This window comes from Episyrphus balteatus, chromosome 3 (assembly GCF_945859705.1).
Source record: "Episyrphus balteatus chromosome 3, idEpiBalt1.1, whole genome shotgun sequence".
NCBI classification, from domain to species: domain Eukaryota; kingdom Metazoa; phylum Arthropoda; class Insecta; order Diptera; family Syrphidae; genus Episyrphus; species Episyrphus balteatus.
This window is the reverse complement of record NC_079136.1, coordinates 37,520,091-37,546,801: the sequence shown is the minus strand read 5'-3', so window position 1 is coordinate 37,546,801 and position 26,711 is coordinate 37,520,091. Positions and strand designations below refer to the sequence as shown.

At 32.8% G+C, this 26,711-nt stretch overlaps 1 protein-coding gene across 1 annotated transcript; it reads left to right on the top strand.

Annotated features, from left to right (window-relative positions):
- The first annotated feature begins 1,866 nt into the window (after positions 1 to 1,866).
- On the top strand, positions 1,867 to 26,244 carry LOC129915350 (synaptotagmin-14). The gene is made up of 8 exons (XM_055994850.1): positions 1,867 to 2,095; positions 2,541 to 2,701; positions 19,483 to 19,647; positions 19,710 to 20,033; positions 20,219 to 20,409; positions 20,475 to 20,957; positions 21,018 to 21,323; positions 25,047 to 26,244. Exons 2-8 carry the CDS (start codon positions 2,665 to 2,667, stop codon positions 25,245 to 25,247), a joined length of 1,707 nt encoding a protein of 568 aa, XP_055850825.1. The 5' UTR covers positions 1,867 to 2,095; positions 2,541 to 2,664; the 3' UTR covers positions 25,248 to 26,244.
- Positions 26,245 to 26,711: the final 467 nt, after the last annotated feature.

Here is a 26,711-nt window from a genome sequence, read left to right as displayed (position 1 = left end):
AGTTGTTGTAATACGTGTTAATTAATCCGTACTAACAATTTTGCTTCTATGATGCTATACAGAAGCAACAATTGCATCTGTAAAGCTTTATAGAACCAAAATTGTTTGTCGGGAATGATATATATGGATCAAGTGGGATAATAAAAAACGGCTAATGTGCCAAGCATGATTTTATGAACGAAAACTCATTCACTAATTTGACACCCCCTGAATACAATGGTGTAGCTGTGGCTGTAGCTTGTAGCGCAAGTTGAAGAATTCTCAACTTTTTGGTCAGCTGCCGCCAACTTTTGTTGTTGTTTCCCTCAGTAAAAAAAAGATTCCATACAAATTATCGAAAAATTTTAGCTGAGCTAAAATGGCTCCCAGACAAATTATCGAAATTTCCCGTACAAAAATAGCACAACGAAATTTTGAACGAAATTTAATCCAGTATCCAGTATAATTTCAAAACTCTTTTTTTGAGAGACTCAATGCGAACCTTATGTTATGTCATTTTCGATTGGTTTCACTCAAGAGGCGTACATTTAGTTGCCGGGGCAAGACTAAATTTTGGGGCTCCTTTGATATTTGGGGGTACCTTTTTGATTCTATATCAATAAGAACAATTAAAAAAGTAAAGTGATTCGTGTCAAATATCTTATCTTTTTGCTTCGTGACTTTTATAATAAGTTGCCTTCTCTGCATTATTTCCAGTCGGGGGCTCCGGGGCACCGCCCCGCTTGCCCCAATGGTGTGTACGCTGCTGCTCATTCTGAAATCTAATAAAACAGTTTGAATCGCTTTTACACAATTCCTAAATTTAATATCTCAAAAGTAACATAATTGCTGAATTTCAACAGGATAATACCCTACTAACAATTTTGCTTCTATAATGCTTTACAGGAGCAACAATCGCACCTGTAAAGCTTTATAGAACCAAAATTGTTTGTCGGGCACTGCTATTACTCAGTTTTTCCAATAAACAAACATTTTCTCTATTTTTCACATGAAAAATAATTTATAGACTTATTTTATTCGTAATTCCTATGGCAAAGATAACATTTTTATTAAATATCGTAAGGGTACCTTTTAAATACCATTGATTTTTGTCGGACTAATCGTGGATTTTCTTAAATGAAAGGGAATGTTGAAAAAAGAAAGAGTGGAAAAAGAAACGTCAAAAAAGAGTCTCAGAATTTTTGCCCACGACTCTCCGGTCGGATAATTTTTTGTTTTATCTTCTTTCTCTTTTGCACTCATTAGTTTTGAAAAGAGGCGCGCCTCTTGAGGCTTGATGTAATAGCTGACTTAGCATTAAAAAACACCATAAAACATGTGTCATAGTGCCTGGCTACACGGTGATTTTTCAATCGCCTAAGCAGTGAGTTTGTAGGCAAGAGGGATGAGGAGTGAAGGGGGAAGATGCTCACGAAGGGAACTGAATTTTCTGAGGGAAGTACAGTTCCATTGCTAAATTGTTCCTCTTTTTGACGTTTGTTCCTAGAAAATGTAAAAGTGGAACGTGATTGGGCACAACAGTGTGTAGCCACCGCATGTGATTTTTCAATCGATTGAAAAATCACTGTGTAGCCAGGCACATATGATGATATTTCACAAAAAATTTTGTTCGTTACATTTTTTGACTTTTTTACTCTTTTCTTTTTTTTACACTTTATTAATTCTTGGTTCTTATCTCAAAAGCTAACTTCTTGCCAAAAATTATTAATAGCTAAAACCGTTAATATATCTATATTTTATAAATCTACAAAAAAAAAAAAATAGTACTAGATTTCCCTTGACTTGTAGCTTTTTCACTAAAAATTAGAGCTTTCAACATTTCACAGTCACTTTTGATTTTCATTTGACTCACACGTAGATACCTACTCCTGGCGTTCGGTAGTGTATATTTTCTTTAAAAATCCTGCCAAACGGATTATAAAAATATACACAATTGATTATAAAAAAAGAAAATCGAAAGTGACAAAAGGCAGTTTCAACATAACTTAGCACAAATGTTACGTGAAAATTGCATTTTTAAAGCCCGTGAACCCGATTAAAGTAATAATTGGAAAAAAAGATATCAAGTGTTTTTACGTAAAAGGATATCGAAGAGGTGTGCATATGAAAAAAAAAATGAATATGATGTTTCACAGTGAAAAATATAGTTCAGTGAAAATTTCTACCTAAAGGATATACACATATCCTTTAGCCTCTTTTTTGTCCTCCTTACTCTCTCCTTCTCCTTCTGCTTGTCTTGTCTCTCTGCTGCGTGTACTCTAATCGAAAAATCGATTATTCATTTTACTTGAAAGCTCTCATACCACAATTTATTACTCTCACTCACCATATTTACTGTTGTTTATTTATTTTTTTGTTCTTCTTGTTTTTACATAAACATGTATTTTGTATATGTGTGTGTTTGTTAACTGTGCTATGCCAACAACAATAAATACAGAAAGTGTGCCATAAAGTTTACTTTTCCCTTCTGTTTGTGTGTCCTTACACTTGATATGTTTTTTTTTTTAACCATACCTACATATTTTTTTTAATTTGTTTAGCAAACAGAGGAGATTGAATAAAACAACATTTTGGATATAACTACTATTTGTTTAAATAAAAAAATAAATAAATAAAAATAGGAAACCAACAAGAAACGGTGTGTTTTTGGTCCTTGAACAAAAAATGATATTGATTGCTGGCGTGGATAACTACATAAATGGTAAGTTTGAGTACCTACTTTTGTGGTGCAGTTATTTCATTTTTTTGATTTCATTTCAACTTTATGTTCATTGACACGAAAGTCATTGTTATAAGATTCGGTTCACTACTGCGTATACGCAATCTTTTTTCCTTCATAAATTATTCTTGCTCTTCTACGACTTCAAACATGTGATGAATTAGAACTTGCTTCTAAATAAGTAGATAAGTTTTGATCCCTTTCTTAATACTAGGTACACATATACATATCAATAAGCTATTACTTTCTATGAGTCATGGTTAATTTCTTATTTGTTGACTTATCCATTTCAAATTACTTCAGGGTCATGCCGCTAGGGAAAACCAGCTGTATAGAAATTGAAAGGCATGTGTTGGATTATTGTCCTTGTTGTGGAATATAGATTTCTTATACATTACTATGACAATGGTATTTTTATTGTGAATTTGATTTTTTAATTATATTTTAACTTTGTATAACGATTAACCGGCATTTATATGTGTTCGTAGAATTTTATCATGAAAATGAAAAATGTTTAAAAGACTATAATGACAGAGAGGAAGGGAATTTAAGTATGCAAATAGGGGTACATAAAAGAAGAGTGGTGGCACAAATAAGATTAAGAGATGAAGGGATTTTTTTTTCAGTGAAAATAATTTTGTGAATGGATTCCAGTAAAATTTTAAATTACGTTTTTTTTTTTAATTGAATTTTTTTATTTCTTAATTCTAGAGAAGAATGATCTCTTGGTTCTATTACTTTCTGCTTTTACTGTTTGTTTGAATTCGCTAGCTTGCAATTGTGTTCAAACTTACACAAATTATTTAAAGAAAGTTATTTTAATCACAGAACAACAAAGGCCACTCACTGTCACGGTTTCTTTTGCGAGTAATAAAAATAAAATCAATCAAAAAAGTATTCCAGCTTTTATTAAATGGATCTGTTATGAAAATTGATCAAGAAACATTTGGAAACCGAACAAAGTTCATAGTACACTTTTTCGTAAATTGTTATTTTTGGACTCTGTTTTAAATTTATGCTGAAATAGCATCAAAGTCTTAGGGCCAGTTGTACAAACGTGGTTCAGCCTCGGATCAGGAATTTAACTCGCCGATTTCGGCGGATTAGCAGTGGATCAACTTTGGTTCAATGATGGATTTAGCTATTTCAACTTATATGGACCTAGAACCAGTTCTAAAAATCAATTTTACCGCCGAATTCAGAAGATAAAAGTTGCTGAACCACGGATTAAATATTTGTACAACCGGCCCTTAGTAACGTAACCGTGAAAATTAAACCCAACATGACCAAAATATGAGTATGTTAAAAAATGTGAGTTTTCCAATTCATATAAGTAGGCTTAACTCACACTATTTCATATGCTCTGCCATTATCCCTAAACTTGAAGGCATTAATCTTGACGATGCGATCAATAGAACTCAAGATATAAGCATTTCAAGTGGCTATGTTTTGGAGACTTCTCTATTTAATTTTTTGTTTGTATATTTGAATTCAAAACTCTCCAAGAATAGAGCCGATATGATAAGATAAAAAAGCTTATATCTTGCGTTCTAATTGTCGCATCGTCGAGATTGAGGTATTCAAGCATATATTCAGAATGTGAATTTATGTCAATTTAGCCTACTCACAATAATTGGAAAACTCGCGTTGTTTAATCTTCCTAAAACCATATAAAGCCGCGATTTAAAAGCGCCAGACTTTTGAAGTCGTTATTAGAACGCATAAGGCTATAAAACTGCATACTCATACTTTGGTTATACCTACACTCCCAAAATTTGCTGTGGGCTCTCGGTCTACTTCTGTAAATTTGGGCTGTTAGTCTACCGTGTTTTTTGTTTAAAGGCACATGGCAAACCTTTGTTCGACTTTTGTACGTTGGAATTTCACTTACATAGCTCAAAAGTGGGGCTATCAATATTGATAAACATATTATGTTTGTATTGTTTGTCTGTGTAGCTTTAGGCCCCTTTCACACGAAGGCGGACACCGACCAACCAGTCCGGTTTTTTTTTACATTCATTTTCATAAGAATGTTTTCTCAGCAAATGTGTGACTGGGCCGATTCCTGTCTTCATGTGAACTGTCCGGTTTTTGAAAATTTGATTTTTCAAAAAAAAAAAAATTTTTGAAATTTTTTTTTTAAATCCAAAAATTAGTTTTCAAAATTAATTATATAAATGCTTTTTCACAAGAAATTTCGTTGAAGTTGAATTAGATGTTTCGGAGAAAATCGGATTTAATAAAACGGTTCTATGGCAGGTATACCTGCCAAAAAATTTTTCAAAACAAAACAAAAATTTTTCATTAGAAGATAGACCTTGTCTTAAAACTTACATATGTATGAGTTTTTTTAAACAAAATCGTTGAAGCCGTTTTCGAGAAATTTCCACTTACCTAACTAAAATCGGTATATGACAAGTACCGTTATTTTTGTTCCAAAAAAATTAATTAAACAGCTCTGGAGAGTCCCCAAATAACGCTACATACCAAAAGTTTGACATTAATCGATACATCCGTTTAGGTGTTTACAGACAGACTGACAGACGGACTTCCGGGACCCACTTTTTTGGCATTCTCTATTATCGTAATGTAATGGAAAATTGTTTTTGTTGTATATAGTTCCTACCTATATCGCAAGTAAAAATAACAGTATTTTATTCTTAAATCGTTTCATAGCCGCTGAGGTGGCAGTGACAGTGGTGGCGGCGTTCCAGAAGTGACACTAAATTTATGTCAAATTTTAACCAACTCAATTAAATCAAATTGAACTTAGAGACATCCATTCTCCTTAATTAAATTTGATTTATCTATGCATAAATGTACTTCACCACTTAAATTACAGTTCTTGAATTAAAGTGTTTTGAATTAATTTTCTTCGAGAGAGAGTAGTAAACAATCTCGTTTTGGCAATTGGCTTATTATCTTTATTTTGTGCATATAAAATGTGAAGAACTTTTTTTTAATTTTTTTCTGACTGTCAAAATTGCCAAATGTAAATATATTTACATTTACATACATAAACAAAAAAAATAACAAGGGTTTCAGCTTAAGTTTTTTGATTCTCATTTCATTCAACTTTCAACATATGACTTGACTTAGCGTTAGATTGCATAAAAGACTTTTATGAATTCTTATAATGGAAGCGTGTTACTTAAATACCCATGGAAACGCAAGGCATTCAATCACTGTGGGTAACCACAAATGGCAATTAAAAACACCAACACTTTCATTTCATTGCCCCATTTGTCTTATATTAAGTGTTTCTTTTGAAAGAACAATTTTTTGTTCGTTAACTGTGAAGCCGTTTTTCTTTTCATGTAACATACTTCAAACATGTAATTCTATTCTATGAAATTGTATACCTTGCATCGAGGTTTTTTTTTTTTTTAATAAAAGAATGTGCTTAAAGGAGTTTTATTTACGTTTCAGGATTGTGGGAAAATGTTTAGATTAAATATAATTTTTTTTTTAAGCAAGTGTTTAAAAAGGTTTTTGGACTAGTATTTAGATGTTCATAGACTCTCTCAAACCAACACGTTTCGGCTGCCAAAATTAATTTATATAAGAAGTAAACTAACCTTCAACGATGGATCCTTTCTCATTTATCGGCATTTCAACTTATTTTGACTGGCAAAATTGATTAAGAAAAACTTTTACTCTCGAAATGTGGTACTCAACATCTCAAAAGCAGTACTTCATCTCATATCACAATACATTATACACACCTCTCTCGCTTTGTAAAAGTCTAAGGATTTCTATTGTCATCATTGTTAACACGAATTTCAATGTGATCAAATTCCTCGATAAGAGTAAATAAATATAAAAAGCTTCCATGGAATACGGTTGAAGTATTGAATAACTTATTACTTTGAATACCTTTCATAAACAAATTCAAGGGCACAGTTAACAACCTTCAATAGGAAGTTGTTGACTCTTCTGTATTGACATTATGTTTGTGGTGGTTTTTATTTTGTTTATCAAGGTTTGGAAAAAATAATACGAATTTACCAGAAAATTTTGATTAGAGTGTAATTTAGATGTGTACTTAATGTTCATATAGTACACAAGTTAAGTAGGTAATTATTATCACAATAAAAACATTACTGTTAAAAAAAGAGCCAAGTTCTACTATGTTGAAGTTATGCTAGCACAAAAAGTACTGAAATGTAAAAGTGTACCAAGTTCTAAAGCTTGGCTTTAAATTTGTATAAATAAAATGTTGACTGTTCTCTTGACAATTTTTCTTTAAATTACCGATTTTTAAAGCTATTTGAAAAATTGCCAAGTAAACAATCATCATTTTAGGTATTCAAATTTAAAGCTAAGCTTTAGAACTTGGTACACTTTTACATTTCAGTACTTTTTGTGCTAGCATATCTTCAACATAGGAGAACTTGGCTCATTTTTTAACAGTAATGTTTTTGTTGTGATTTCACTACTTTTTGCAAGGTATTGCTCAAAGAAAATGGGCGGTTGTCACGACCCTTGTCTAAAATTGTCAAATTTAAATTTTTTTCTTTTGTATAAACTCCCAGGTCTACCATTCTACCAAATTTGAATGTTCTACGATAATCAGAAGTGCTCTATAATATTTTATGAAAATTCAGCGGAAATGGGCGGATGCCACACCCCCTGAATTGAAAATCTCAAGTTTTCGATTTTTGTAGGTAGGAAGATGAGCTTTTTAAAAATCTAACAATGTGCAAAGCGTAAGCCATGACACAAGCTAGCATTTGGAATCACTGCCAAAAATTTCTCTCAAGCGGTTTAGCTTCCAGGAGCGTTCAAAGGTTCGGGGATTTTTCGAAAAAAAACAATTTACCCGAACTTTCAAACTGGGTTTTCTCGGAATTTTGAAATAAATCCAAAAACCCGATTATACCACTATCGGGTAGCTGAGAATATAAGCTTTCATATGGCACCCGTCCTATGTCTCTAGGTCAAAGCGTTCAGCTCCCAGAAGCTTATTCGCACCCCCAACTTCCAACACCTATATCTCGGGATTTTGAAAAAGGGTAAAAAATTTTTTTTTGATACCCAAAGGTAAAGGGGACTCTAACCTACATTTGGGTACAACTCCCATCACTGTAGAGAACTTGGCTGGGCACTACCGTGCCCCTTGATCTATCCACATTTATCTTTCCACATATATCTATCCACATTTATCGATCCACATTTATCTATCCACATTTATCGATCCACATTTATCTATCCACATTTATCTATCCACATTTATCTATCGACATTTATCTATCGACATTTACCTATCCACATTTATCTATCCACATTTATCTATCCCAATTATCGATCCACATTTATCTATCGACATTTATCGACGTTCTACCAAATTTCAAGGTTCTACGAAAAAAATTTTTTTGATACCCAAAGGTAACGGGGACTCTAACCTACATTTGGGTACAACTCCCATCACTGTAGGTCCACGGGTTCTCAAACTGGGAGAACTTAAAGGTTAAAAAAAAAGTTAAGCCCGATGCTGAAAAAATAGGCATGATTTGGCGGTTTAACATGGAAGATGAGCTTTTTAAAAATCTAACAATGTGCAAAGCGTAAGCCCATGACACAAGCTAGCATTTGGCATCACTGCCAAAAATTTCTCTCAAGCGGTTTAGCTTCCAGGAGCGTTCAAAGGTTCGGGGATTTTTCGAAAAAAACAATTTACCTGAACTTTCAAACTGGATTTTCTCGGAATTTTGAAAAAAATCCAAAAACCCGATTATACCACTATCGGGTAGCTGAGAATATAAGCTTTCATATGGCACCACTCCCATGTCTCTGGGTCAAAGCGTTCAGCTCCCAGAAGCTTTTTCGCACCCCCAACTTCCAACGCCTATATCTCGGGAATTTGAAAAAGGGTAAAAAAAATTTTTTTGATACCCAAAGGTAACGGGGACTCTAACCTACATTTGGGTACAACTCCCATCACTGTAGAGAACTTGGCTGGGCACTACCGTGCCCCTTGATCTATCCACATTTATCTATCCACATATATCTATCCACATTTATCTATCGACATTTATCTATCCACATTTATCGATCCACATTTATCGATCCACATTTATCTATCCACATTTATCGATCCACATTTATCTATCCACATTTATCTATCCACATTTATCTATCCACATTTATCTATCCACATTTATCGATCCACATTTATCTATCGACATTTATCGATCCACATTTATCTATCCACATTTATCTATCCACATTTATCTATCCACATATATCTATCCACATTTATCGATCCACATTTATCTATCCACATTTATCTATCCACATTTAGCTATCGACATTTATCTATCGACATTTATCTATCCACATTTATCTATCCACATTTATCGATCCACATTTATCTATCCACATTTATCGATCCACATTTATCTATCCACATTTATCTATCCACATTTATCTATCCACATTTATCTATCGACATTTATCGACATTCTACCAAATTTCAAGGTTCTACGATAATCAGAAGTGTCTCTAGGTCAAAGAGTTCAGCTCCCAGGAGATTTTTCGCACCCCCAACTTCCAACGCCTAAATCTCGGGATTTTGAAAAAGGGTAAAAAAAATTTTTTTGATACCCAAAGGTAACGGGGACTCTAACCTACATTTGGGTACAACTCCCATCACTGTAGGTCCACGGGTTCTCAAACTGGGAGAACTTAAAGGTTAAAAAAAAAGTTAAGCCCGATGCTGAATAAATAGGCATGATTTGGCGGTTTAACATGGAAGATGAGCTTTTTAAAAATCTAACAATGTGCAAAGCGTAAGCCCATGACACAAGCTAGCATTTGGCATCACTGCCAAAAATTTCTCTCAAGCGGTTTAGCTTCCAGGAGCGTTCAAAGGTTCGGAGATTTTTCGAAAAAAACAATTTACCCGAACTTTCAAACTGGATTTTCTCGGAATTTTGAAATAAATCCAAAAACCCGATTATACCACTATCGGGTAGCTGAGAATATAAGCTTTCATATGGCACCACTCCCATGTCTCTAGGTCAAAGCGTTCAGCTCCCAGAAGCTTTTTCGCACCCCCAACTTCCAACGCCTATATCTCGGGATTTTGAAAAAGGGTAAAAAAAATTTTTTGATACCCAAAGGTAACGGGGACTCTAACCTACATTTGGGTACAACTCCCATCACTGTAGGTCCACGGGTTCTCAAACTGGGAGAACTTAAAGGTTAAAAAAAAAGTTAAGCCCGATGCTGAATAAATAGGCATGATTTGGCGGTTTAACATGGAAGATGAGCTTTTTAAAAATCTAACAATGTGCAAAGCGTAAGCCCATGACACAAGCTAGCATTTGGCATCACTGCCAAAAATTTCTCTCAAGCGGTTTAGCTTCCAGGAGCGTTCAAAGGTTCGGAGATTTTTCGAAAAAAACAATTTACCCGAACTTTCAAACTGAATTTTCTCGGAATTTTGAAATAAATCCAAAAACCCCATTATACCACAATCGGGTAGCTGAGCCCATGTCTCTAGGTCAAAGCGTTCAGCTCCCAGAAGCTTTTTCGCACCCCCAACTTCCAACGCCTATATCTCGGGATTTTGAAAAAGGGTAAAAAAAATTTTTTGATACCCAAAGGTAACGGGGACTCTAACCTACATTTGGGTACAACTCCCATCACTGTAGGTCCACGGGTTCTCAAACTGGGAGAACTTAAAGGTTAAAAAAAAAGTTAAGCCCGATGCTGAATAAATAGGCATGATTTGGCGGTTTAACATGGAAGATGAGCTTTTTAAAAATCTAACAATGTGCAAAGCGTAAGCCCATGACACAAGCTAGCATTTGGCATCACTGCCAAAAATTTCTCTCAAGCGGTTTAGCTTCCAGGAGCGTTCAAAGGTTCGGAGATTTTTCGAAAAAAACAATTTACCCGAACTTTCAAACTGGATTTTCTCGGAATTTTGAAATAAATCCAAAAACCCCATTATACCACAATCGGGTAGCTGAGAATATAAGCTTTCATATGGCACCACTCCCATGTCTCTAGGTCAAAGCGTTCAGCTCCCAGAAGCTTTTTCGCACCCCCAACTTCCAACGCCTATATCTCGGGATTTTGAAAAAGGGTAAAAAAAATTTTTTGATACCCAAAGGTAACGGGGACTCTAACCTACATTTGGGTACAACTCCCATCACTGTAGAGAACTTGGCTGGGCATTACCGTGCCCCTTGATCTATCCACATTTATCTATCCACATATATCTATCCACATTTATCGATCCACATTTATCTATCCACATTTATCTATCCACATTTATCTATCCACATTTATCGATCCACATTTGTCTATCCACATTTATCGATCCGCATTTATTTATCCACATTTATCTATCCACATTTATCTATCGACATTTATCTATCGACATTTATCTATCGACATTTATCTATCGACATTTATCGATCCACATTTATCTATCGACATTTATCGATCCACATTTATCGATCCTTATTTATCGATCCACATTTATCGATCCACATATATCTATCCACATTTATCGATCCACATTTATCTATCCACATTTATCTATCCACATTCATCTATCCACATTTATCGATCCACATTTATCTATCCACATTTATCGATCCACATTTATCTATCCACATTTATCGATCCACATTTATCGATCCACATTTATCGATCCACATTTCTCTATCCACATTTATCTATCCACATTTATCTATCCACATTTATCTATCCACATTTATCTATCCACATTTATCTATCGACATTTATCGACATTCTACCAAATTTCAAGGTTCTACGATAATCAGAAGTGTCTCTAGGTCAAAGCGTTCAGCTCCCAGGAGATTTTTCGCACCCCCAACTTCCAACGCCTATACCTCGGGATTTTGAAAAAGGGTAAAAAAAATTTTTTGATACCCAAAGGTAACGGGGACTCTAACCTACATTTGGGTACAACTCCCATCACTGTAGGTCCACGGGTTCTCAAACTGGGAGAACTTAAAGGTTAAAAAAAAGTTAAGCCCGATGCTGAATAAATAGGCATGATTTGGCGGTTTAACATGGAAGATGAGCTTTTTAAAAATCTAACAATGTGCAAAGCGTAAGCCCATGACACAAGCTAGCATTTGGCATCACTGCCAAAAATTTCTCTCAAGCGGTTTAGCTTCCAGGAGCGTTCAAAGGTTCGGAGATTTTTCGAAAAAAACAATTTACCCGAACTTTCAAACTGGATTTTCTCGGAATTTTGAAATAAATCCAAAAACCCCATTATACCACAATCGGGTAGCTGAGAATATAAGCTTTCATATGGCACCACTCCCATGTCTCTAGGTCAAAGCGTTCAGCTCCCAGAAGCTTTTTCGCACCCCCAACTTCCAACGCCTATATCTCGGGATTTTGAAAAAGGGTAAAAAAAATTTTTTGATACCCAAAGGTAACGGGGACTCTAACCTACATTTGGGTACAACTCCCATCACTGTAGAGAACTTGGCTGGGCATTACCGTGCCCCTTGATCTATCCACATTTATCTATCCACATATATCTATCCACATTTATCGATCCACATTTATCTATCCACATTTATCTATCGACATTTATCGATCCACATTTATCTATCCACATTTATCTATCCACATTTATCGATCCACATTTATCTATCCACATTTATCTATCCACATTTATCGATCCACATTTATCTATCCACATTTATCTATCCACATTTATCGATCCACATTTATCGATCCACATTTATCGATCCACATTTATCGATCCACATTTATCGATCCACATTTATCGATCCACATATATCTATCCACATTTATCGATCCACATTTATCTATCCACATTTATCTATCCACATTTATCGATCCACATTTATCTATCCACATTTATCGATCCACATTTATCTATCCACATTTATCTATCCACATTTATCGATCCACATTTATCGATCCACATTTATCTATCCACATTTATCTATCCACATTTATCTATCCACATTTATCGATCCACATTCATCTATCCACATTTATCTATCCACATTTATCGATCCACATTTATCTATCCACATTTATCTATCCACATTTATCGATCCACATTTATCGATCCACATTTATCGATCCACATTTATCGATCCACATATATCTATCCACATTTATCTATCCACATTTATCTATCCACATTTATCGATCCACATTTATCTATCCACATTTATCTATCCACATTTATCGATCCACATTTATCTATCCACATTTATCTATCCACATTTATCGATCCACATTTATCGATCCACATTTATCGATCCACATTTATCGATCCACATTTATCGATCCACATTTATCGATCCACATATATCTATCCACATTTATCGATCCACATTTATCTATCCACATTTATCTATCCACATTTATCTATCCACATTTATCGATTCACATTTATCGATCCACATATATCTATCCACATTTATCTATCGACATTTATCTATCCACATTTATCGATCCACATTTATCGATCCACATTTCTCTATCCACATTTATCTATCCACATTTATCTATCCACAAATATCTATCCACATTTATCTATCCACATTTATCTATCCACATTTATCTATCGACATTTATCGATCCACATTTATCTATCCACATTTATCTATCCACAAATATCTATCCACATTTATCTATCCACATATATCTATCCACATTTATCTATCGACATTTATCTATCCACATTTATCGATCCACATTTATCGATCCACATTTATCTATCCACATTTATCGATCCACATTTATCTATCGACATTTATCGATCCACATTTATCTATCCACATTTATCTATCCACATTTATCTATCCACATATATCTATCCACATTTATCGATCCACATTTATCTATCCACATTTATCTATCCACATTTAGCTATCGACATTTATCTATCGACATTTATCTATCCACATTTATCTATCCACATTTATCGATCCACATTTATCTATCCACATTTATCGATCCACATTTATCTATCCACATTTATCTATCCACATTTATCTATCCACATTTATCTATCGACATTTATCGACATTCTACCAAATTTCAAGGTTCTACGATAATCAGAAGTGTCTCTAGGTCAAAGAGTTCAGCTCCCAGGAGATTTTTCGCACCCCCAACTTCCAACGCCTAAATCTCGGGATTTTGAAAAAGGGTAAAAAAATTTTTTTTGATACCCAAAGGTAACGGGGACTCTAACCTACATTTGGGTACAACTCCCATCACTGTAGGTCCACGGGTTCTCAAACTGGGAGAACTTAAAGGTTAAAAAAAAAGTTAAGCCCGATGCTGAATAAATAGGCATGATTTGGCGGTTTAACATGGAAGATGAGCTTTTTAAAAATCTAACAATGTGCAAAGCGTAAGCCCATGACACAAGCTAACATTTGGCATCACTGCCAAAAATTTCTCTCAAGCGGTTTAGCTTCCAGGAGCGTTCAAAGGTTCGGAGATTTTTCGAAAAAAACAATTTACCCGAACTTTCAAACTGGATTTTCTCGGAATTTTGAAATAAATCCAAAAACCCCATTATACCACAATCGGGTAGCTGAGAATATAAGCTTTCATATGGCACCACTCCCATGTCTCTAGGTCAAAGCGTTCAGCTCCCAGAAGCTTTTTCGCACCCCCAACTTCCAACGCCTATATCGACATTTATCTATCGACATTTATCTATCGACATTTATCTATCGACATTTATCGATCCACATTAATCTATCGACATTTATCGATCCACATTTATCTATCCACATTTATCTATCCACATTTATCGATCCACATTTATCTATCCACATTTATCTATCCACATTTATCTATCGACATTTATCTATCGACATTTATCTATCCACATTTATCGATCCACATTTATCTATCCACATTTATCTATCCACATTTATCGATCCACATTTATCGATCCACATTTATCGATCCACATTTATCTATCCACATTCATCTATCCACATTTATCGATCCACATTTATCGATCCACATTTATCGATCCACATTTATCGATCCACATTTATCGATCCACATATATCTATCCACATTTATCGATCCACATTTATCGATCCACATTTATCTATCCACATTTATCGATCCACATTTATCTATCCACATTCATCTATCCACATTTATCGATCCACATTTATCTATCCACATTTATCGATTCACATTTATCGATCCACATATATCTATCCACATTTATCGATCCACATTTATCTATCCACATTTATCTATCCACATTTATCGATCCACATTTATCGATCCACATTTCTCTATCCACATTTATCTATCCACATTTATCTATCCACAAATATCTATCCACATTTATCTATCCACATTTATCTATCGACATTTATCTATCGACATTTATCGATCCACATTTATCTATCGACATTTATCGATCCACATTTATCTATCCACATTTATCTATCCACATTTATCGATCCACATTTATCTATCGACATTTATCGATCCACATTTATCTATCCACATTTATCTATCGACATTTATCGACATTCTACCAAATTTCAAGGTTCTACGATAATCAGAAGTGTCTCTAGGTCAAAGCGTTCAGCTCCCAGGAGATTTTTCGCACCCCCAACTTCCAACGCCTATATCTCGGGATTTTGAAAAAGGGTAAAAAAATTTTTTGATACCCAAAGGTAACGGGGACTCTAACCTACATTTGGGTACAACTCCCATCACTGTAGGTCCACGGGTTCTCAAACTGGGAGAACTTAAAGGTTAAAAAAAAAGTTAAGCCCGATGCTGAATAAATAGGCATGATTTGGCGGTTTAACATGGAAGATGAGCTTTTTAAAAATCTAACAATGTGCAAAGCGTAAGCCCATGACACAGGCTAGTATTTGGCATCACTGCCAAAAATTTCTCTCAAGCGGTTTAGCTTCCAGGAGCGTTCAAAGGTTCGGGGATTTTTCGAAAAAAACAATTTACCTGAACTTTCAAACTGGATTTTCTCGGAATTTTGAAAAAAATCCAAAAACCCGATTATACCACTATCGGGTAGCTGAGAATATAAGCTTTCATATGGCACCACTCCCATGTCTCTGGGTCAAAGCGTTCAGCTCCCAGAAGCTTTTTCGCACCCCCAATTTCCAACGCCTATATCTCGGGATTTTGAAAAAGGGTAAAAAAAAATTTTTTGATACCCAAAGGTAACGGGGACTCTAACCTACATTTGGGTACAACTCCCATCACTGCACAGTGGTTCCGTAGTAGGCCATAGGCCGAAATATCGATGTCAATATAATAACGTCATTTTTCGTTATATTTGTTATAAAAAGCCTGTTCTTTAAGATAGCATAACAGACATTTTGAGAAAATAACGGAACTTTTCATATCGACCATGAAAAGTTGTCGAAAAAAGTCTGATTTCAATGCTTTATTTTTGGTCCCGAATCAACTTAAACTTTTAAGTGTATTTTTCGGTTAAAATTATTTTTAAAGTTTTTTTTTTGTTATGGAACTTAAAGTTGAAGGTATGTACTTTATTTAAAGAGTTTACAATTCTATTTTATTTAAAATTTTCAATAAAAAACAGACTAGAAAAGGACAGGTTCAAATTCCATACTTTTGTTTTTCTTCTCACTTTACCGAAACTTTTAACTATATTGTCATCAATATAAATACATGATCCATATATAAAAATTTTCTCTAGCATGTGTAGTTTCTTAAACAATTGAATCTGTCTGCGAATAAGTGCGACGGGCTACGACTGACTCTTTCACACTCATTGTTTCAATTTTACCCATATTTCTCATATTTAAAACTTTTTCAAATTTTTTTTTTTTTTTTTTTTTTTTGTAAGTTTTTATGTTTTCCTTAAGTTTTTGCACATATTTTTATAAAAATATATGATATTAAGCAAGCTTTAAATCTGAAATGTAACATAAAAATTATGACTGAAATTGAAAAAAAAACCAAATACCTAAATAATTTTAAAAAATAACTTATCATTTGTTTGTATGTAGATTCAAGGCTTCTTTTTACATTTTGTTATTAAATATATACAAGATTTCTTTATAAAACAATTGTTTTTAAATTAATTCATTTTTTATTGCTAAAAAAATATATTCTCACACATATTCAAGTATATTTTGTTGCTATCCTAACCATAATCCCCTATGGCCGCGCTTCTTAGAAACCGGTACCACTGTGCACTGTAGAGAACTTGGCTGGGCACTACCGTGCCCCTTGATTTATCCACATTTATCTATCCACATATATCTATCCACATTTATCTATCCACATTTATCTATCGACATTCTACCAAATTTCAAGGTTCTACGATAATCAGAAGTGCTCTATGATATTTTATGAAAATTCAGCGGAAATGGGCGGATGCCACGCCCCCTGAATTGAAAATCTCAAGTTTTCGATTTTTTCCTTTGTATACACCACAAGTCCTATCACCGTGTAAAATTTCAAGTTTCTACGATATCGGGAAGTTCTCCATAATTTTGATGATCTGTTGACCAGCTCAACAAATGTAGCGAGTTTGAAATTTCTAGCATCTTTGGTGTGGAAGTTAGAGGGGGGTCGAAAATGGCCTGAGTTGTTTCCTGTAAATAAGGGTCTAGTGCCAAAGTTGCTAGAGAACTTGGCTGGGCACTACCGTGCCCCTTGATATGATATCAATCTAGTAAAGACACCGTTTTTCCGATTCTTAGCACGAAATTTAAATTTGCGATATCCAGAAATTAAGGAAATTTGTACGCTTGATTTAAGACGGAAATCATCTAGGCAAATAAAAACATGCAGAAATCAGCTTAATAATGTAGAATCCGGTTGGTTTGAGGTGATATTTTTTCTCCTTGTTGGTAAATTTCATTCTTTCAAATAAATTAGGTACACGCACAAAAAACTGATTGAAAGTTGTTTCTCACTTAGCCTTGCTGCTTCATGGGGTGTTGTGCCACATGAAGTCCAAAAATTACACGAGCAGAGCAGATATAACTCTCGTTTAGTTTAGAATGAGTGAAGTATTCCTCTGACCTTTTTTTTTAAATATAATAAAGTAGTAGAGTAACTAAAGCAAATTATTAGGGAACCCGGACGAACAGCTCTGATTTTGACGATTTTTTTTCAAACGTAGGTAATTAAAAATACTTTAAAGTCTATATATTAAAAATTGCCGGTGTTGCCGTATTGTTTTTTAAAATTAAAATTAATTTTTTTTTAGCTAAACCATTTTTTTTGCTTAAATTTCATAAAACAAATGATAGCAAAACATTCTCTAGGTAATTTAAGGAAAATATATAAAAGGCAGTAAGGGACAATCTTCCATCGTTTAAGCGATAAATGCAATTTTCTAACATTCTGACCTCAAACACAAAAAAAATATTTTGAAAACAACGGCAGCACCTACAATATTTTAAAATACATTTTTAAAAAGCCAGAAGCTCATTCTTATCTCTTAAATTTAAATCAACTAAATTTGATCAAGACTTTTTGAAAAATTGGTCCTCAAACTCAGAATTAAAAAAAAAATTATATTAGAAAAATTTAAAATGACTTTTTTCCAAACTACATATTTCTAATAAAATATGAATTTATTTAAAAAAAATTTTTGGCCATAAATATTATCAGTTGAATTTCGAAGCAAAAAAGGTAAAATATATCACACTTTTGAAAAAAAAATGAAAAATTACTTCAATTTCAATGGTATTTTTTTTTATTAAAACTGAATTTTTGCATTGAAATAATTAATTTTCTCAAAGACTGTGGTAAATAGGAACATTAAATTTTTGCTATTTAACTTTCAACAGTAAGGGTTATTAAATGAATAAAAAATAATTTTATGTTTAGATGTTGAACTTTAAAAAAAAAAATAAGTTACATTTTTTTTCAAAACTTTTATTAAAAAAAGTTCTTCGAAAATGAAATACTTTTTAATTTTTTTCATAAACCGTAATACATATTGACATTTCCTTTTATAACTTGAAATCATAATAAATGCGGCCAAAAAAAATTGAAAATAAATGCATTTTATATTACGACCAAGTTTAAAAAACGACATGTTAAAATTTTTTCAATAATTTTTTTTTTTTTCAAAAATCTGAGTTCAATTACCATTCTTTCAAAAGCCGTTCATTCAATTAACTTAATTTTAATTTTACATACATGACTAAGCTTCTAGCTTTTAAAAAATGTATATTTGAATATTGTAGGTGTTGCCGTTGTGTTCAAATATTTTTTTTTGTGTTTGAAGTCAATTAATAAGAAAATTGCATCTATCGCTTGAACTATGGAAGATTGTCCCTCACTCCCATATATTTTTTTTCCTTGAATTTCCTAGACCATCTTTTGGCATCAATTAATTTATGAAATTTTTGAAAAAAATTTGTTTTTGTTCACAAAAATCTTCAATTAAATTTAAAAAATCAAAACGGCAACACCGGCAATTTTTAATTTATAGACTTTAAAGTACTTTTAATTACCGACGTTTGAAAAAAAATATCATCAAAATCTAAGTTCGGCCGGGTTCCCTAATATTGCCAATTTTTGAGCTTTAGTTACTCCACTAAAGCTAAATAAACTATATTCTCTTTGACAATTTTGATTTTTTGTATCTCTAGTTTGATCAAACCATGTAGGTACTTTCTTTCTTCGTCATCAAAAAACAAAACAATTTTCAAAAATTTCAAAAAGAAAAACTGAATTCTTTATACCAGTTATAATCTTTCATTATCTTAATATCATTTCAGGATCTGTTGAAGCAACAACTCTTGTTGGAGCACTTTTTGGACTTGTAGCATTAATGTTAGTATTTTTCTTATTTATAAATCGCAAATGGTGTTTCCATGCATCATCTCACGCATTTCCTTGCTGTGACGACAACAATATTTCATCTAAATACGTTCAAAAACTTTGTAAGTTTTTATATAGACTTAAAATATGTATTGTATATTGTTGACTTTTATAATTTTCAAAGCACGTAAACGACGCTATGAAAACACAAGTTCAGATTCTGAAGAAGAAATTCTACGCAGATTACGATTACAGCAATCACGGAGTATTCCAAATGGCCAATATACTGGATATGGCATTAACCATATAAATCCACTTGCACAGAATTATAATTTTAGTGATTTGCAACATATAACAGTTACACCTCGAGATTCATCTAAAGATCCACTTGCTATAGCTGAACGGGGTAAAGTAGGAATACCCTCATCGCACAGTGAATGTAGTTCAAATGATTCAATTGAAGCATCAATTGATAGTAATACAGGAATTTTGACTGGAGAAAAGAAAGGTTTGTTTGATAACTCTATTTACATAGATCATTAAATTTAAGAAGATTTTAAGTTACTTAGTAATAGGGAAAGAGGGGTTGAGCCCCCTTAAGGGGCCCATCTAAGAAACATAGACACTAGTATTTGTTTTTTTTTTCTTTTTAAGACAAATTTATAAGAATATAAAATTTTTCAAATCAAACAGATCGTTCACAATTACCGCTCAAAATAGTAGAAGGTAGTGTATCATCCATCAAAGAGACTCGAATAGACAATCGCTCAATAATCGACAGACGTGCCAATGCAAATTCCACACGCTACAACAAAATATCTCCGACACAGCGCCAGGGAAGTTTAGATGATGTTCCCGATTTAAATTGTAACAACAACGATGACGTAAGTTGAATCCTTAAAAAAATTACATTATTTTGAAGTTTTTAAAAATTATACATTTTTTTCAGTGTATTGTTGTTTTATCACAAGAACCACTTTTTGACACAAGCGATCTAAGATCAATCAAATCCGAAGATCTTGCATTGCAGAACCAATGTTTTGGCAAAAGCGGTAGCATCGAAATATCACTGCTTTATGACGCACCAATGCGAAAGATGACAGTTCATGTTCTGCAAGCTCGAGGAATTCCATCTCGAGAAAATGGACAACAAACCCATACTCAGATCCGACTTCTTATGCTTCCAAACAAGAAGCAAAAACATAAGACTAAAATTCGATCCGGTGAGAGCCCCCAGTTTATGGAAAGTTTTCTATTGCATCGTGTAAATCCAGAGGAGGTGAATTCAATGGGACTGCGCATCCGTTTGTACGGCTGTGAACGGATGCGAAAAGAACGCCTTATAGGTGAAGCAGTCGTTAGCTTTGCTGCAATTGATCTCGAATTGGAGACCAATTTGTGGTTACCCCTCGAACCGAGGAATACATCATCGGTAAACCTTATTAATATTTTCTAAAAACCGAAAACTAAAAACAACTTTTATTTCTTAAAGATTGTTGGATCATCCAGTGATCTTTTAAGTTTAGCAAGATCCGATAGTGCCGGCTCAACCACTTCAATGCAACATGGAGGTGTACCAGAGCTACTTTTAGGCTTAGCATACAATGGCACCACAGGCCGATTAACAGTTGAAATTGTGAAAGGCAGCCATTTTCGTAGTTTATCAATGAATAAAGCGCCTGACACATATGTTAAATTATGTCTAGTGAGCAGTATAGGTCAAGAAATATCAAGAGCAAAGACATCAACGAGGAGAGGTCAACCAAATCCATTGTTTAAGGAGACATTTGTGTTTCAGGTAAATGCAATTTATTCCGTTCATAATTTCATGAAAAATTTATTATGAGAACCAAACCACAGCCGCTGGCCGTTTGACGAAGAATTTCTCCCTTTTTCGCTTATGTTAAAGACCTCTTTTTGCCACTTCTCAACAAAGCTCAGTAACGTACGCTGGTAACTCTCTGGGAACTTGTTAGCCAATTTTTTAGTCCAGTAATTTTAGGTTTTATCTGCGGAAAAATTCCTACTGCGCTGAATTTTGGTATACAGCTTAATGACGGCTTTGTTATGAAGATGTGAAAAATCGACATTGATATGTGGCCAACTTTCTTAAAAATATTCTGGTATAAGGAGAATATTTTTAAGAAAGATGGCCACCTAGGTTTCTATAGATTTATTTTATACCACAGGTGTTTAAAATTTTTCATAAAATACTTTTTTTACATTTTGCATCAAAAAACAGATTTCAAAATTTTTTTTACGAAAATGTGCAATAGCTATGAAATTTTTAAAATGTTTATGTACTCATCCAATTATTGTAGAAAATTATAAAAAAGAAATAAATAAAATTCATTCATTCGTGGTTGTAGTGAACGAAAACATAAGATGATAAAATTTAAAATACACTGAACGAATAAAAGTCCATATTTTATGAACTGGTTGCGATAGAACTTTTTTATATCTGTTTTTAGAACAATCATAAGTGTAGCTATAAGTCGTTTTAGGGTTGTCCATTCTCTATTGCACACCCTGTATATTTTCAGACATATTCTAAACAAAAATTCCCAGGGAAATGGTTTCGGGAAAAGGGCCCCAATCGGAAAAATGGCTAAAATTTCCATTTTTTTTTGGTTTCCCCATATTCTTAACAGTTGAGGAACGAAATTCAAGCTAAAAAAATAATGAAATTTCAGGAACTTTTCAGTTAGGAGTTTTTTTTTCAGGAATAGGATTATGACGGTTACAACTAAACTTCAACTTTTTGAATCGTTATACCTAAGAAACGGTGGGTCTTAGGAAAAAAAGTGTCATGACACTTTTTATATATAATAATCTGGTCTATAATTCTTGCATTGAAAATTTTTTGATAAGACTTACCGTTTTGCTGAAAATCGTGAAAAAAACAGTTTTTGTGAACTTTTGACCCCTATAACTCTTAACGCGGACACGATATCAATGTCGATTTTTCACATCGTCATAACAAAGCCGTCATTAAGCTGTATACCAAAATTCAGCCCAGTAGGAATTTTTCCGCAGATTGGGCTTAAAAATGACTAAAATGACTGGGCTATTTTAGGCAAGATTTATTATTTAAACATGACTTTCAGCATGTCATTGTGGCAATTCAAATCAGTTTACAGAGTTTGAAATGGGTCTAGGCTCAAAAACATAAGATTTAGCCCGCACTTTTCCCATATGGTTATCTAATAAAAAAAAAATCCGGTCCCTGGGGCGTATGTGGAACATTTTTTTTTTTAATTTTGTTCGTAAAAAATATTTTTCATTTGCTAAACAAATAATGAAACCGTAGTCGAATGTGGGTCATTTGGCGACCATTTACATTATCGAGGAGTAAACACCTAAAGTCTAAGGAAAAATCTTAGATTTATGCTCATTTTCTATATTGCCTCATACCAATAAAGTGCTAACGAGCTTTAAAAAAAATCTAAAAACGCTCAAATGTCGTTTTTCCACCCAAAATTAATGTAAAAGGCAATTATTTGTGCGCGAAAAAGAAATAAAATGCACGACTGGGGTCGCACGAACTTGCTCTTAGAGTTAAAGTTGCTTAAATTTTTAAGACTTTTTATATAGAAATTTGGAAAAAAAAATAAAATTCGTTTTAAAAAAAAATAAAATAAAATCTGAAATTAAATTGCCCTCCAAAACAAGTAAACAACAGTTTTGATTGATATATTAACATGCATTTTTAGAAAAAAAAATTTCAAAATCGTTAGAGCCGTTTTTTAAAAAACTAATTTTTTATAAATAATTTTTTGGAAAAAAAGTTTAAAAATAAAATTGGTATGCCATTTTGTAGAAATCACTAATCAACATCTAAAAACAAAATTTCAAAAAAATTAAATGTCGCGTTTTCGAAAATTTGATTTTTCAAAAAAAAATTTTCAAAATTTTTTTAAAAATCCAAAAATTATTTTTTTCAAAATTTTATTTTTGGCTTACATTAAAATTATATAAATGCTTCTTCACAAAAAGTTTCGTTGAAATCGAATAAGAAGTTTTGGAGATAATCGGATTTGAAAAAAACGGTTCTATGGCAGGTACCGTTAATAATGATTTTCAAAAAAAAATTTTTTCATTAGAAGATAGACCTTAACTTTAAACTAACACTTGAATTTTTTAAACAAAATCATTAGAGCCGTTTTTGAGATATTTCAATTTTACTAAAATCGGTATATGACAAGTACCGTTATTTTTGGTCCAAAAAAATTAATTCCAAAAACCCCTCTGGAGAGTCGCCAAATAACGCTGCATACCAGGTTTGACATCAATCGGTCCATCCGTTTAGGCTGTAGCTCCTTATACAGACAGACAGACTGACAGACAGACTGACAGACAGACAGACAGACAGACAGACAGACGGACTTCCGGGACCCACTTTTTTGGCATTGTCTACCATCGTAATGTCATGGAAAAATGTTATCTCAACTTTTTTTTTTTGTACGAATGCATAACTTGATATATAGTACCTATATCGCAAGTAAAAAATTGTATAGAAATGCATTTGGTAACCATAAAATTTGAAATAAGTAACATTTTGAAAAATTATATTTTCGGATATTTGAAAAAAAAAATCAAGATTATTTTTTTGAAAAATCAATTTTTCGAAAACAGGACCATAATTTTTAGTAAAACTTTGTTTTTTTTTTGTATTTCTTAACTATGCCAATTTTTTTTTTAAATGTTTGATAATTTTATTATGTGAACCAGTATACCTAAAAAAAAAATATTATTTTTGGAAAGGGACAAAGTCAAAAAATTTAATCCCGCAAAAAGTCAAATAGACCATACTTTTTTTCAATATTTCGTGCGTTTTACTTTTGCCTTTATTCTTTCGGGTATTCTCTTAATACATGATTGAATTGCTGCTCCGAGCCACACGACAGCAATAAACATAGTTGGTATGAAATTTTTTTGCAGATTTTCGTTTAAGAGATTACTCAAAGCGTTATGACAAGAATCCCGTCCATGCAAAAATTCTTGAAAGAAATACGTTCGCAAGTTTCTTTTTTATTTTTGGTTCCTTTTTCGGAAATAGAAAGGCCTTCCAGGCATTCCCATATCAACGAATGTGTTATTCTAGAATTTCGAAAGTAAAGATCTTCGTTTCTAACATTACGCGGCTCATTTAAAAATGATAATTTATTTTCAAAACTTTGTAAACTATTTAAATTTGTATCGCGGGTTCTCCAATGTGACATTTCGACCGACACACGAAAATTATCTTCGGTAGATAAAATGAATTTTCACACTATAAAGCTTATAGACTTCTGTAAAGCTTACCTCAGATGAAAATTTTTGTTCTGAAGCTTAATCTTCATTAAGTTAAAAAAATGGCTCATCTTTAAAGAATATCTTTTAAAACTCGTTTCCCAAAAAAAAAACAGTTTTTTTGAGTTATGACAGTGTACAAGTAAATGAGCCATATGTTCATGAGCAAACAAATGCAAATACATTGAGTAGATAGTTTCAGGATTTAAATTAAATTTCTTTGTTTCAGGTGGCATTATTTCAACTTAACGATGTTACGCTCATGGTGTCTGTGTATGCGAAGCGAAATATGAAACGCAACGAAATGGTCGGTTGGTTTAGCTTAGGTCTAAACTCATCTGGACCAGAGGAAGTGGCTCATTGGTGTGATGTGAGAGAAATGGCCAAAGGAGAACTTCTCGCTCGATGGCATGTGCTAGTGGATTCCTGATTCGAATAGCTAGGGCTCCCATCTCGGCGTGGGAGCGGCATAAGCCTTTTGGGATTTGCATCTAAGGACAAAGCGAAATCGAAAAAAATATCACACGATGGAGATGATTCTGTCGCAGTTGATATTGAGCAGGGATATGAGCTCAATTTTGTTTAGGCTTAAAAATTCAAATTAAAAAAAAGAAAATCAAATTGAATGAGTGGGAGCGAGAGGTACAAACACACGATAAAACTGAAAAGAAATCAAAATCAAATTTTTGAATTTCTTTTACAGATTTTTGTATTCTTCTTACTTTTTTTCTCCCCCTAAGCCTTGTATTTTGTTCTAACAATCGATGTAATTGTATTCTTTGTTATTTTTGAACTTTGGAATAATTATCACACTCGAAATAAAAAGCTGAAGGCACGCACAGATTAATATTTTAAGTTTTATCTTAATTGTATTTTTTTGTTCTATTTAAGAGCATGTGAATCATAAGAATAGGAAATGAAAAAATATCAATATTTTATACTTAAACAAAAGTTAGTACCAAAAGAGAATAAAACAAAACATAAATATTTATATGTATACAACACTAAAATCTAGATAAACAAATTATAAAAAAAATTATATATATTAACATACGTATTTGTGATAAATTAAATTTAACCTAAAACTCAAATAGAAAAATTAATTAAAACTTAAAAAAAAAGAAAAAAAGAAAACGCATTAATAAAAGCCAACTTAACAAGAAAAACAAACAAAATGTCCAAATTTGGACTCTACACACACAAAACACTAATAAACTAACACACACTTTTTAGGATATTTAACAATTTTTGAAATTTTCTAATTGTCTCTCACAAATGAAATGAGAAAAAGTATTTGTAATGGTCCAGAGTTTTCTTTTTCTGGTCCAAGTGCGTGGAATTGTGACATTTTGATGGTGAAATTTATTTATTAATAAATAAATAATTATTTATTTAATTATAATTGAACGTCCAAAGAAATATTTTTGAAAATAAATAATTAATTTTGAATGGTTTTAAAGACAAATCTCTTTGTTTTTAAATTAAAAACATTTTGTGGTATTCTTAACAGAATTTTGAATTATTATTTTTTTTAATTTATGTTTAAGAAATCATTGAAATATAACTTTTTTTTTTGTTAAATTAAAGCGAACCGTATGATATATTTTTTTAAAGTAAGATTATTTCTTACCTACAAATGGTTTCTTTTATACTTAAATTCATTTTTGTTTTTTGTACCATATAATAACAGCAAAATAAAGGTCCCGAATAAAATTTTACAATGGCCAGGTTCAAGGCAGACCAGCCAAACTTTAGTTCTGAATTTTTAGAGGCTTTGATTGGTCAGATGTCATTGATTCCGCTTAAGTGATTGTCTTTCAAACTTAAGCTCAGATTAACAAAAACAAATTTACAAAAAACATCCATCCCGTTTAATTGGAATTTTGTGAATTCT